Source organism: Camelus bactrianus, chromosome 4 (genome assembly GCF_048773025.1).
Source record: "Camelus bactrianus isolate YW-2024 breed Bactrian camel chromosome 4, ASM4877302v1, whole genome shotgun sequence".
Classification (NCBI taxonomy): domain Eukaryota; kingdom Metazoa; phylum Chordata; class Mammalia; order Artiodactyla; family Camelidae; genus Camelus; species Camelus bactrianus.
The window spans coordinates 86,799,552-86,814,254 of NC_133542.1; the positions used below are offsets into that span (position 1 = coordinate 86,799,552).

At 45.3% G+C, this 14,703-nt stretch overlaps 1 protein-coding gene and 1 long non-coding RNA gene across 2 annotated transcripts in view; one reads left to right on the plus strand and one right to left on the minus strand.

Moving 5' to 3' along the window:
- The window catches only part of LOC141577546 (uncharacterized), a 13,847-nt gene extending 5,253 nt beyond the window's left edge, over nt 1–8,594 (minus strand). The window contains exon 1 of the long non-coding RNA XR_012506728.1: nt 8,443–8,594. This is a non-coding gene — a long non-coding RNA (uncharacterized LOC141577546). The remainder of the gene's footprint in view (nt 1–8,442) is intronic.
- The window catches only part of FBP2 (fructose-bisphosphatase 2), a 25,174-nt gene continuing 18,212 nt past the window's right edge, over nt 7,742–14,703 (plus strand). Inside the window, exons 1-3 of the mRNA XM_010967447.3 lie at nt 7,742–8,035; nt 11,879–12,041; nt 14,224–14,316. Coding sequence (XP_010965749.1) covers nt 7,866–8,035; nt 11,879–12,041; nt 14,224–14,316 — 426 coding nt within the window. The 5' untranslated portion in view covers nt 7,742–7,865. The remainder of the gene's footprint in view (nt 8,036–11,878; nt 12,042–14,223; nt 14,317–14,703) is intronic.

The window sequence follows — 14,703 nt, forward strand, 5'->3', positions numbered from 1 at the left end:
CCTCTTGACCTCTTTCTCTGAGAAAGAAAGACATAGACAGACCCCGAGAAACAGGAGCACAAATAGTGATTCTCCTCTGATGATCCTTGGAGACCCTTGGATGCCCTTCCCTTGGGTCCAGGATGGGGATTTTGGGAACCAGTCTTGCTCACCTGGAGCTTCTACCCCCATCAAAGCCATCTCCTTCTTAGTTCCAGCTTCATCATCCAACTCACTGGTGTCTCTGTGTCTCAAGATAAGTTCCTAGAATAGAAAATCTGATTGGCTCTCATTATGTCAAATGTCTGCCTCTAATGCAATCAACTGCAGCCAGAGACAGGGTCACACAAGCAAACATGCCTTGAGTCTTCCCCTTATGGGCAGGGTGCACTTTTCTCCAAGACGGGATCATGGACTGAGCAGACACCTTAAAGATGTCTGCCATGCTACGCACAGGGATGTTGAGTTTACATGAAAAAGCTTATTATGTTGGGCTGGTTCTGCGTGTAAGGAGCTTGGAAGTCACTGCTCCATCCTAACTACAAATAAAGAGCTATAAAGACTGAAAAGTCAAAGACTCTTCTTGGGTCCATAAGAGAAGGGAGGACACAGGGTAAACCACTGCCCCCAAGATTGGAGAGACAGACAAGGAACACAGGCAGTTACATCTCACCAGAGCAGAGACTCATGAAGGGAAGCTGCCTCAGGAACCGGTGCTGGCTGGTAAAACCTGAACTGTAACTGACAACTTGCTGGAAGCTCAATGTGGACAACTTTGAGAGTTAAAAACTCCAGGGTGACCTAGCCATAGGGGGTCCCCCACAATATTGTGAGTTTTACATCTAGGAGCTTGACCAGGGTCCCACGGTGGATATCAGAGAAAATACTGGACTTCTGTTGGGGGGGGGGCAGGGAAGGAAGCATTTTGAAATACACCAGAGCACTCTGTTCTTCTTAACAAGTCTTGCACTCAGAGGAAACTAACCAGAGCCAACCCAATAAGGGATTATCAGTCCCACTGACTTGGGGAAGGGAAACACCCAACTCCAGCCAACTTTAGCCACCCTGTCCCATCTAAGAGGGGAGAAAAGAACTGAGAAACACTTGTGAAGTTCACATTCCAGAAACACAGGCTCACTAAGTACTGAGACCTGATCATAGGACTGCAGAATACTTCTCCTCCCCTCACACCTCACCTCCACATTACTAAAAGCCCATTTAGAGCAGTTCCTTTTATCCAGTACATCACGCCCAGTTATCAGGAAAAAAATTATGAGGCATACAAAAAGGCAAAAAAATCCCCCACAGTTTGAAGAGAAAAAGCAAGCATCAGGATCAGACATGGCAGGGATGTAAAAATTACCAGCCTAGGAACTTAAAGCAATTATGATTAATATGATGAAGACTCTAACTGATAGACAGTATGCAAGAACAGATGGGCAATGCAAATAGAGACAATGGAAATCCTAAGAACCAGAAGGAAATACTAGAGATTAAAAAAACCCAACACACTGTAACAGAAATGAAGAATGCTTTTGATGGGCATTGATGGACATGGCTGAGCAAAGAGTCTCTGAGCTATAGAATATATCAATAGAATTCTTGAAAAGCAAAGAGAACGAAGACTGGGATAAAAAAGAATAGAGTTTCCAAGGACGGTGGTCCAAAAGGTGTGACATGCATAATGGGAACACCAAGGGAGGAAGAAAGAGGAAGAAACAGAAGAAATATTTGAAATAATAATGACCGAGAATTTCCTTGAAATTAATGTCAGACATCAATCCACAGACCCGGAAGTTCAGAGAATACCCAGCAGGATAAATGCCAAACAACAACAACAACAACAACAACAACAACAAAAAACAAAACAACAACAAAAAAACCCCCAAACCACCACGCCTAACCATAACATCAGCAAACTACAGAAAATCAAACATAAAATAAAAACCATGAAAGAAGCCAGAAGAGGAAATAAGCCATAAAAAAGGTTAAAAAAAAAAAAAAAGATACCATATGAGATCGCTCATATGTGGAATCTAAAAAAGACCAAAAACATAAATACAAAACAGAAACAGACTCATAGACACAGAATACAAACTTGTGCTTGCCAAGGGGGCGGGGGGGTGGGAAGGGACAGACTGGGATTTCAAGATGTAGAACAGATCAACAAGATTGTACTGTGTAGCACAGGGAAATATATACAGGATTTTGTGGTAGCTCACAGTGAAAGAGAATGTGACAATGTATGTATGTTCATGTATAACTGAAAAATTGTGCTCTACACTGGAATTTGACACAACATTGTAGAATGACTATAACTTGATAAAAAAAATGTTTAAAAAAAAAGTATAACTGATATGTTAAGAAAGGAGAGAAAGGGGAGGGTACAGCTCAGTGGTAGAGCACGTGCTTAGCACGCATGAGGTCTTGGGTTCAATCCCCAGTACCTCCTCTAAACGTGAATAAATAAATAAACCTAATTACCTCCCTCCTCCCCCCAGGGGGGAAAAAAACTGAAAAAAAAAAGAAAAAAGAAAAAATGAGAGAATAAAAAAGAAAGGAGAGAAAATGATTATATAAAATGATCGATTAAATCACAAAAGGCAGAAAAAGAGTGGAAATCAACAGTGGGAACATAGAACAAGGACAACGAATAGAAAAGAGTAACAAGTGTGGTTACTATTTGCTATTAATCCAACTAGATCAATAATCACTTTGAAAGCTTGAACGCACCAGTTAAAAGAGTGGATGAAAGCATGACTCAACTCTGTGCTGTCCATTAGAAACCCACTTTAAATGGAAAGACACATATAGGGTAAAAGTAAATGGATGGAGAAAAATACACTAACACTAATGAAAAGAAAACAGGAGTAGCTATTATTAATTTTAGAGCAGACTTCATAGCAGGGAAAGTTATTGGGGATAAAGAAACTCAGTATATAGTAATAAAGGAGTCAGTTCTCCAAGAAGACATTATAGTGAACACACTTAACAACAGAGCATCAAACTGCATGAGGAGAAACTGTAAGGAGATGAATTCACTATCGTGGTTGGAGATTTCCACTCTCTTCTCTCAGAAAAGGACAGATCCAACAGATGGAAACCAGTAAGCACATAGTTGAATTTAACACCACCACTCATCAGCAAGATATAATTGACATCTAGAGACTAATTCACACAATAAATAGCAGAATACACATTTTTCTCAAATTTACATGGAACATTCACCAATATAGACCACGTTCTGAGCCATAAAACATATCTTAACAAATTTTTTTTTTTAATGAGGGTATTGAGGATTGAACCCAGGACCTCATGCATGCTAAGCACAAAAATTAAATCAGAGCTAACAAAATGCCCAAACCCACAGGATGTACAGCACCGAGAGGGAGCCTTAAGGTAAACTACAGACTTAGGGTGATAATGATGTGTTAATGTAGGCACATTCTTTGTTTAAAATGTACCATTCCAGTGAGTGATGTTGATAACAGGGAGACTGCGCACGTGTGGGTACCGGAGGAATCTCTGTATCTCCTCTCAATTTTGTTGTCAACCTAAATTACTCTAAAAAATAAAGTCTTAAAAACTCTTTTTAAAAAAGCATAGGATGATGAGACTAACAGTAAAAGGTGCAATGGGTACCAAAGAATTAAAAATATAAGTCCAACACATGTCAGTCCCGCTTTAACTTGGTTTTTGCATTTGAAGACTGCATACAGCACTCTCGTATGTATTTTTATACACTCAACACTAGACTTGGCGTAACCATGTTACAGGAAAGTAGAAATTGTGCTCTTTATTTTCCATCTTTGTCTGGTGTTACCCTGCAAAGCTGTTGCTTAAGGATCAAGCTGATTTCATTGGCGCATGAGAAAAGGAAGTTGTGATCTGCAAGGGGCCAGAGTCCCCAGGCGGAGACGTTTAGAATGGCATTCAGTGTTCAGTGCTCGGGTATGAGGTTAAGTCCTGCAGTCCTGCGGGGGCAAATGTGTAGATATTTTAAAACATTTTGCCATGATCTTGTAATTTTTTGCATTTTTACCTGATGGCATTGTTTCTTATAATAAAACCTTTTTCGATTGAAAACTTCAAACCAAACCAAACCATATGTTGTGTCTTAGCAGAGTTTTGGTAACAAAGAATGGTCCTCTAGAGTCATATTCCAGACCCCTGTCTCTGGGCCGAGGGCCCTGAGGCGTGAGCAGCATGGTCTCGGCCACTAGGAGGGTCTCCTTGTCCTTATTTATTTAGTCTCAGGTCTGTGAGCATCTTTTGCCAAGCAAAGCAAGGCCAGAGACGGCTTTGCGGTCACCAGTGTGTCCTCGGCACTGAAATAAACGCGAGCTGGATGCTCATCTGCCTTTCTCCGGGTTTTCACCACAGCTGCTCTATAAGTTTCCACCCTGTTTTGTGCCCTGAAAGAACTTTGGCATTTGCCAAAAGGTCATCAGCTGCAATTTTAGACCACTGGGTAACTCGAACTTCTGACATTTAAATGCAGCTGCCAAGGGGTGGGGTTGCTGCGCCCGCTGTCAGCCTGGGCTGGACGGTGGCAGAAACAGGAGCCCCTCCCTCGGATCCCGTTATGGAGGGACTGGTGGACTGTTTATAAACAACACCAGCCAATACCTCATCCTGATCCCCAGATTACCGAGTCGTGCTCATTCTTAACATCCACAGCGCGCTGGGTACCAGGGCTTCCCTGGGCAGTTGTGCTGAGGCACTAGTCTGTTTGTTTGTTTCTCTTCCAATCTCTTATGAACTGTTACTTGTAGAAAACATAACAGAAAGGAACTAAAAAGGCCAATAAACACATGAAAAATGCTCAACATCACCAATCATTAGGGAAAAGCTAATCAAAGCCACACTGAGATACCATTTCATACCCATTAGGATGGCTGTTATCAAAAGAAAAAAAAAAACCAGAAAATAACAGCTGTTGGCAGCGATGTGGAGACATTGGGACCGCTGTGCACTGCTAGTGGGAACAGAAAACCGTGCAGCCACTGTGGAAAATGGCACAGTGATTCCTCAGGAAGTTAAACACAGAATTACTATATGATCCAGGCATTCTACTTCTGGGTATGTCCCCCCAAAGAACTGAGAGTAGGGACTTGAACATACATCTGGCCTACTATGCACATGGTAGCATTATTCGCAATAACAAATCAGGATACAGAACAGCAGAATCTGGCAAAAAATTCCTTTGTCCTGTTCTCTTCCCACAGCCCTATGCCTGGGCAACCATGGAGTTGTTCTCTAGGTCTATAATTCTGTCTTTTGAGAATATCATATAAATGAAATCACACAGCAGACAGGTTTTTTTTTTTTTAATTAATAGAGGTGCTGGGGATTGAACCCACGACCTTGTGCATGCTAAGCACACACTCTACCACTGAGCTATAACACCCCACCCTACCCCTCTGGCATATAATCTTTTAAGACTGGCTTCTTTCACCCAGTATAATGCCTTTGAGATTTGTCCCAGTGCCACATGTAACAACAGTTCGCTCCTTTTTATTGTCGAATAGTGTCCTATTTTCTGGATCTACCACAGTTTGTTTCCCCATTCACCGTTGAAGATTATCTGGGTGTTTGCAGGTTCTGACAATTATAAATGGAGCTGCTGTAAATATTCATGAATGGGTCTTTGTGCGAATATACACACATTCATTCCTCTAGGGAAGATGTGACAACTGGCCTTGAGTAGCCTTGTTTTGTACCATCACAGGGGAAACCCTCTTAATCAGATGACAACATTTGACTTTAAAGGAAACTTGGAAACCAACCAACCAAGCCAGCCTCACCATCTTGCAGCCATTTACTGGCCCAGGACACCTAATATCCGGCCACTGCTCTTTCTACAATTACGTCTGAAGAATCTTGGTTGATCTCCCATGTGAAAGACGAGACTTGGTTACTTGTTGATGGCACCATGACACATCAAGAACAAAGAAAGTTCCATTCTGCAGTCCTCACAATTCCCAGAAGCTCTTAGGGAAGAAAAGGGGAGGTTTTTTGAGGGGGGGGGGGTTTCGTTTGTTTTCTGGTTTAGATCCTGGTCATGGCAAAATTAAAATGCTCATAGCAATTCCTCTCCTAGAGCTGGATCTTACTGAAGCCCTCACATAAGCACACGCACAAAGACAAGGGAGCTTGGTGCAGCGTTGTTTGAAGCCTGGCAAAATCTAACTGGCCACACATTGGAACGCAGTATGTTTCTATGTATCGACATGAATGTATCTCCAAGGCGTTTTGCTGTGGCAGATGCTTTAGATTGGTTGATTCAATACTAGTGCCCAACTCCTGTAGCAAAGAATCACCTTATGATATGAGCCTGGCCAGTGCTCCAAAGGTGGAAGTCTTCTTGGGAGTCTAGGTAATGTTTCCGGGGAATTATTTCTTTCCTAATAAAAGGGAACTGATGTGGTTGGAGCTGCCCTTCTTCCCTCTTTGGATCTTCAGTGTGATGTTTAGAGCTGTGGCAGCCATTTTGTGCCCACGAGATGATAATCTTGGAGACAAAAGCGAGCTGACCAAGGATTAAGGAGAAAAGACAGAGAGAGGGTCCTAATGGAAACTTTGAATGGCTAAATGAATGTCAGCATCTTCCTTGGAGAAAATATGAGAAAAATAAACCCTCGCATAATTAAATCACTCTAAGTTTTCTATTACTTGCAGCTAAACACATTCTGATTGAAATAATTGTCAAAGGAAAAGATTAAATTGCAGAACAATGTGCATATTGTCCTCCTTTGTAAAACAGAATTATATATGTATTCATAATAGTTACATATACATAAAAAAATTAGGAGGGTAATAACGACTAACAAGTATTGAGCACCGACTGTGTGACAGGCACGTCTTACCACTTTAATCCTCTGACTACTCTATAAGGTAGATGTTTTACTGTTACTGCCATTTGCAAGTAGGGAAACAAAGCCTTTGGGAACTTTTCCAAATCGTACAACTGGCAGTGGATTTTTGGGACTCAGAGCCAGGTCTGTCTGCCCCTAGAGAAGGTGCCTGGACCACCCTACACAAACCCCCACCCCCGGAGGTGCCTATTACCAATGACCCCACCCCCCCACCCCCAGCTCTGATGCAGTCATTTCTAGGGAGTGGGTTGGGCACTGGGCTGGTGCTGAGAATTTTCACTTTTTCTTTATATACTTTGCAGTGTCCCCTTTTCAATTGGCAAGTATTATTTTTGTTATAAAATGCAAAACTAGAGAAATTTAAAAAATAACCCCAGTGCCTAGCTAGGCACTGTGCTAGAAATATAATCTTTTTTCTTCCAGATTTGAATATCTATTATGGCTATCAATCCAGTAATATATACTTTTTAGAAACAAAAAGCATCCTTTCAAACATATGAAAGAACCCTGGCCAAGAGGTCCCAGGATTGCATGTGACCTTTTCCCCAGATAAGGTATCTGCCAATCCACCTCCTACAGGGCAAGGGGCAGGTCCTCCGCAGTAGATATATGTGAAGAATCCTTTTGAGTCCTTGAATAAGAGGGTCTTAACGGATCATTTTTTCACTGGCTGAACTTCTCATCTATCTGTTACTAAACTGTTGCTTCGCAGACTCTTTAAAGAAAAAGGTTCATCAAGAGAAAGTAGGTCTGTGTTTCTGGGCTGCCCGGTTCTATTTAGAGCTTGCTTATGGTGCCTTGGAAGCCTTCAGATGAGCCGAGCCAGAGAGATTTCCTTGAGGGCTCGCCGAGTTATCTCAGCCACGTGGGTTGGGCTCTTTCCCTTAAAGGTCCTGGCACGGCCAGGGCAGATCTAATCAGCTCTGACACCGCGGAGCCACTGACCAGCCCTTAGAGATAAGGCTTTCTTCTGCGGGGAGACAAAGATTTGAAAAAGTACCCGCCGCCATGGGGGACAGAAGCCCCTTCGAAACGGACATGCTCACCCTGACCCGCTACGTGATGGAAAAGGGTCGTCAGGCCAAAGGGACCGGGGAGCTCACGCAGCTGCTCAACTCCATGCTGACGGCCATCAAAGCCATCTCCTCGGCGGTGCGCAAGGCCGGCCTGGCCCACCTGTGAGTCCCACCCCGCGGCGCAGGGACCCCGGGGCCAGGTGGGGGTGGGCAGGGGGGCCTGGGCCCCAAACCCGGTCAGAGGCTACTAGCCTGTGTGCCCTGGAGGGGAGCTGCATTTAAAGTGTCTGTCGCCTGTGCTTTGATAAAGGGGCCTTGGACTTCTTTCAAGAAAGGAAACGCTATGGAGACAAAAACACATAATTTTCCAGTTGCCATGTATGGTATTGACAAGCTGGGGGCTTGTTCCTTTAGAACCCAGCCCAAGTTCTCCTGACTTGTGTTTGCAGTCTCACTGGCACAAAGACACCGCCAGGGGACTTGAGACAACTCTTTCTGCCCTTCGCAGATACGAGCATTTTATTGTCATGACCTTTGCCGGTAGCATTTAGGAGCTAGAAATCACTTACCAAGTAACTTCCCAGGATCTGTCCTCCATCTCCTTTCTCACCATCAAAAGGAGTCTTTTGCTTTGAAAACAAATTTTCATTTCTTCTCTGTCCCTTAACTTTCTCTCCACATGGTGTGCAGGAAGCTGGGAGGAGGGGCTGCAGAGAGTCCTGCTGCTGTGTTTTCCCCGTGCTTTATCCAAGCACAGAAGGAGGCCAAGTTCATGCTACAGCTGCTGATCCTCACAGCCAAGGGTCCAGTTTAAGCCTGGTGAAAAAAACAGTCCTTCTTTGGGCTTCCATTGTCCTGGGAGCAATTGCAGTGGAGGTCCTCTCAGAAGTTGAAGAGACCCACTATTATTATTATTATTATTATTATTATTATTATTATTATTATTATTATTATTATTATTATTATTATTATTATTATTATTCCAAAAATAAAGAAATGACAAAGTCTAATAATTTAAAATATTTATTCTTAACAACTTAGTACTTTGAACACACAAAAAAAGCGATAATTACAGAATTGGCTTATATCCAGTTTTGTGACCCAGGAACGGACCCCAAGTTACAGGAGCCTTGCGATGGGTTTTCCCCTCCGTGTATGGCTGTAACTGTGTTAGCCCTCATTTGGCAATCACGGCCAACTCTGCCTTTAAGAACCTGCATGAACGTGAGGCACAGCCGTTTGCCTCTGTTCCGCTCCTGCCAGGCGGTGAGCGCTGCTACGCGGACAGCAGTTTCCTGGACCGCGTGCTGACCTCTCTGTGCTGTTCACCCACCTTCACGGGCTCCCTGGGGCAGGAGGCTCGTCTAGGCAGAGGCTGCTGTGGTGGGGTTGTGCTGCTTGCTGCAGAACTCTGACTTTGCGGCCATGGAGAGTCCAGAGGAAGTGGACTCAGGGACTGGATAATTAAAGTGCTCCTCTGACTATTTTGTGCCTTGTGATCACGGGCAATGATCTACTCTCGCTAGGACCTGTTTCCCCATTTGCAAAACGGATTGGATACTAACAGCTCCTCACTCGTAGGGTTGTTGTAAGGCTTAGTGAGTCCATGTGATGATGATTTAGACAGTGCCAGCCCCACAATAAATGCTCAGTAAATGCTCCTTATGACCATGGTTCCAAGCCTGGACCTGGGGAAATTTGCTGGCTAACTGGTCGATGCCACGGACTGACCACGAGGTGGCAGGCACAACCCGTGGAAACAAGACGTCAGGATTCCTCGTTTTCTCGGAGGCTGAAGCAAGGGGTCCTCGGTCTGCGCATATTGTGCCAATTCAGGCGGCATCTTTTCCTTGGTGCCTCCGTTAACAGGTACTGAAAGTAACAGCGGGAGAAATCCATTGGCTGGAAATCCCTTCTTTCTGATAAGATGCTGAGGTTATTTTAAGAGGACCCTGGAATTGCATCCCAGAGAGCTAAAAGTTTACACTCTGTCCCAGTGCAGTTCTGTTCATGACTTTCACATATTCCTGCCACTTTGCCATTTAGGGAACCTCAAGCCCTTCATTCCTTTGCTTCCTCTTTTTGGGAAGACATTTTTAGGCACATGCTCAATAAATGCAATACTGATCAGAAAGTCTCATATTTTTCTTCTTTTTTCCTCTGCTCCTCGCTGTAGGAAGAAGGGAATGCTAGAATGCTGCGCCTACAGTCCTCTCTATGGCTTTCTAATGCCAAAATGGCAGAATATCCAGTTTAAAAATTGTCAGGAAGGCTTTAATACTAGTTAAAATAGGAAAAGATACTGTCTTTCGAGTTCTAAAACAATTTTCCGCCCCTGATCTAACTTGGAGCAATTGTCAGGCAATTTGATCTCATTGTGAATGAGATCACATTCTTTCTGGAAGGAGGGGTATTGATGGTGGGAGGGGAGAGACACAGCGGGATGCCCAGCTCCTGGAGGGAGGGTGTAGAGGGTGGGTTGAAGGGTAGGGTAAGAGTGGGATTCGGGTGGTGTTGGGGGGAGGAGTTTGCAAAGCACAGGACAGAGCCTAGCTCTCAGCTCTGCCACCCACAGGCTTTGGGGACCCCAGCTCTTCATTCTCCAATGGCAGCTGCATCAAGATTCCACATTAAACATGAAGATTGCATTAGTGGGCCCTTTAAAGTCTGATGCAGAATAACCCAGTTTTGTTGTTGCTGTTGTGTTTGTTTGCTTTTATTTTGAACCAAAAGGTACAATCCATTTTTTGTTTAATGGAGGTACTGGGGATTGAACCCAGGACTTTGTGCATGCTAAGCAAGCAAGCAATGTACCACTGAGCTATTCCCACCCCCCACCCCAGCCAGAAGGTCCAATCTTTGAGGCCAGACTACCAACTATTGTTTTCCAAGGTAGATCTCATCACATCAGACATCAAGTGATGCAGGAGGCCTGTGGGGGAGGGGAGAGGCTGGCAGTCAGGGAAAAGGGTGGGAAATGAGTTGTCTCCCAGCTTAGGGTCAGTCAGGGGATCTCAACCCAGGCTACCTGTTTAGAACCACCTGAGGAGTCCTTTGGCAAATAAATGGCATTAACAAAAAGGAGAGGAAGGGAATTATATTCAGTGAACATCCATTGAGCGTCTGAGCACTGTGGGAACAAACACAGTGAGCCAGATTTCTCGCCTTTGGTGAGCGGATAATCCAGGAGGAAAGACATTCGCATGAACAGACTGTGAGCCACTGTGGAAAGGATGAGAGGGGTGTCCCTAGTGTGTGGTGGGACCTGGGAAGCTTCTCGAAGGAAGGCTAGGAGGAGAAAGCTACCAGTGGGTAGAAAGCTCACCCGCAGGGGGGATGCCATGAGTGAAGGTGGGAAGGAGAGAAGCAGCTTGCTGGGGGCCGGTGGCCACAGGACCTTTGCAGCTGTTGGAATGCAAAAAAGGCTTGAGGAGGGTGAGAGCCACGTGGCTCTGGAGAGAAGAGCATGGGGGTTGGGGAACAGCCAACCCTGGGGTCTGTGTAAGGCTGGTGTGTGCCTGCTGGGTTCCAGAGGATGTCTTGGTTAAGCTTGTCCCCCAGTCTTCTTCTTATTCAAGTAACCTCAAGCTACAGCGGGGCAATTTTTGGTTCAGCCCAGCAGGCTACTATTTGAAGATAATCAACAAATACTAGGATTTCCGGGGCTGGAAAGCCATGGAATTTACTTTCTGGAGTTACTCATTATGGCGATGTGTCTGACTTAATGAACTTTCTCTGTCTCCGTCTCCCAGTGCCAGGCGGCAGGGCTGTAGGTTGGCAAGACTGAATTCTGGTTAGTGTTACTGGGATGATGAGGACCATGACAGTATCCCCGAGGTGTAAAGGAAGCAAGGGTGAGACAGGACGTACTTGGTCGTATTTACACTTGGAGCCTCCGGAGCCACGAAGGGAAAGAGGGACCCACAGGCGAGGTCTTGGCGACCCGGCTTCTTCGCTGGGGTCGGGGCTCCCTTGGTGATTTCCTCCAGCCTTTTGTCTTCTTAGGTACGGAATCGCGGGAAGCGTGAACGTGACGGGGGATGAGGTGAAGAAGCTGGACGTGTTATCCAATTCCCTGGTGATCAACATGCTCCAGTCCTCCTACGGCACCTGCGTCCTGGTCTCCGAAGAGAATAAAGACGCGATTATCACCTCCAAGGAGAAGAGGGTGCGTGCGGGAGCCGGGCTGAAGTTCCTCTATTCACCAGTAGAGGGCGCTACTGGGTGGGACGTTTTGTTTCTTTTTTTTTTCCCCCCTTTGGATTTTTTTTTTTTTTTTAAATGGAGGTACTGGAATTGAATCCAGGACCTCGTGCATGCTCTCTACCACTGAGCTATACCCCACCCCCTGGACTGGGGAGGTGGTCTTTAGTTGCCTTGCTTGCTTTTAGTTTCTGGGATTTTCCTCCATTGCTTCATTTTTATTTTCCGGAAACCATGGATTACAGACTTCTTTCGCTATAAGTCTCATGCTGTCTATTCAAAAAGACTCCGTAAAAGGGCAGTGACTCATTCAGGAAATAAATCACAGTGATCTACCGAATCTGCTCAGCAGATGGGGTTCATCATGGGTTTTCGCTGACTGTACTGGTAGCATGTCCTGGCATTTTAGAGGGCTTGAAAATCAAGTCCAGTAAAAAGCAGGGCTCCTGGGAAGAGCAGCACTCCACAGCCTCCTCCCGCCCGCACTCGCACTCCCAGCCCCTTCCCCAAGGGGGTGTGGGTTCAGCGGAGACTTCCTTCTTCATGCCTGACAAACTGTTACACTAAAACAGAAAAGAAATCATTAAGATCCTTGCTCTTCCCTTAATACAGTGGTAAACTTGGTTAGTGCGGGCATGACTGGGGAGGGTCTATGTTCACTGTGTTTCACAGTTTATTAGAAAAAAAGCAGGTGACCAAAGAAATTCAGCCCATGTTCAGCTGTGATACAGTAATACCAAATCAATGCCAGGGCTGTTTGCCCTTGTTTTATACAGTGAGTTCAGGGACTAGGTGCCATTTCTTGACGATTAGCTGAAAGAACAGAAGAAGTAAAGTTGAATTTATTAAGCACTGACTGTATGCCAGGGACTGTGCATTCTTGTTGTCTCACATAATGGAAGCTAAGTCCTACCTATTCTTTTCAATGTTCGGTTTCCACTGATAGGACCCTCAATTCTCTCTCCAATCTAATGTCACATTTTCTTTCCCAGTTGGCCTGACGCCACAGGTTTTGGCGCTAGTTCTCGAATACTCCACGCTTGCTCCTGCACCAGCTCCTGAACGTTTTCCAGTGTATGCTTGGTGGTCAGCAAATATCTGTTAAATGAATGCGTGCATGAAGGAAAAGGCTAGACTGGATTATCCACAGGGAGAATCAGGAATCTCCAAATTTATGGATTATTCTACAACCCCCATCCCACCTCCTGTTGAGTAAGGGGGTGGGGGGGGGGAGAAAAAGAAAACTCAAGCTTTCTTTCAAGCCCTAGCATTACTCAGTGGAAAGTCAGGGGAAAGTAGTTTCCACGGTGGAAGAAATGACTTGCATTTTACCTGATGTTTTATTACCAGGATTTAATTAGCCAGGAGACCCCAGTCTCCCATCACTAAGGCTCTCACAGAACCTTGGACATAGGACGCCTGTAAAAATGTCTGGTGGTTTCTTTCCACTGAGCGTTGCCCTGTGACAGCAGCGTGGGTGGGCCCAAGGGACATGGTATCTCAAGACCCCGCCTGCTCGGTCTTCTGGTCTTCGGGTGGGAAAGGTAGGGTGGATGCACTCCAGAAGAGTATTTCTATTCTCCTGAGGTGTTTAAACGTACCAGCTATCCTAGTAAGACAGACCCAGAGGCCCTGGGACATTGTTCTGAGATTTTCTTTTGGTAAAAATGTGCCAAAATGAAAAAAAAAAAGCCTTCTGAGGAGAGGCTGAGAAAGAATGGTCACTAAATCAATAACCCACCTCCCTGTGAATGTGGGTAGACTTGTCCAAGTTCATTTTCAGCTTCTGCAAGGTGTTAATTTCACATTTGCTTCCTGTCACACTCCCAGCAGCTCTAAGTCAGGTCCCCAGTGGTGCCTAGGTCGGAGGGGAGGACGGGTGGGAGGAGAGCCACTTGGAGGTGGGAGGGACCTCCATCGCTGCGTGGAGGTGTCAGCTCATCTGTTTATGGGCAGGTAGGCTCTGGGCTGCACAATTCATGTATGCTGATACACTGCCCTCCTTAAGTAACTGTGCTTTTTGGTGAGGATATCCCTTGGCTCTAAATGGCTTTTGATGTGGTGTTATCTGCCACACACGGCCGCTTCCCTAAAGGGTTTTGATGGGAAGGTGACCTGATCAGGTGGTTCTGCCTCTGTGCACACAGGGGAAATACGTGGTCTGCTTTGACCCGCTGGATGGATCCTCCAACATCGACTGCCTGGCTTCCATCGGAACCATATTTGCCATCTACAGGAAGGTGAGTAGACAGCCTGCTCTTTGACACCTCCTTCCTCTGGTGGTTTCTGGAAGGCTCCTGAGATGGGAGTCATGAGTCTGGAGGTCTCACCTTTCTCCTCCCACTAACCAGACATGCCTCAGCAGGTAAGTCATGAACCTCGGGCTCCTCACCAGAGACCCAAACCGGTCATTCTCCCCGCACCTTCTTTACGGCTGTTGGTGGGAGGGTAAGTGAGAGGATGGATGGGGGCTTTGTTTTGAAAGTCTGGATGAAACACGAATGCCAGACCTGGTGTTCAGTTCCAGGCGACCTCTCAAGGCACCTCTGTTCCTTCTTTATGCATCTCAAATCTTACTGAATCAAATTAAAAGGCAGATAATAATTGAGGAAAATATTTGTAACACA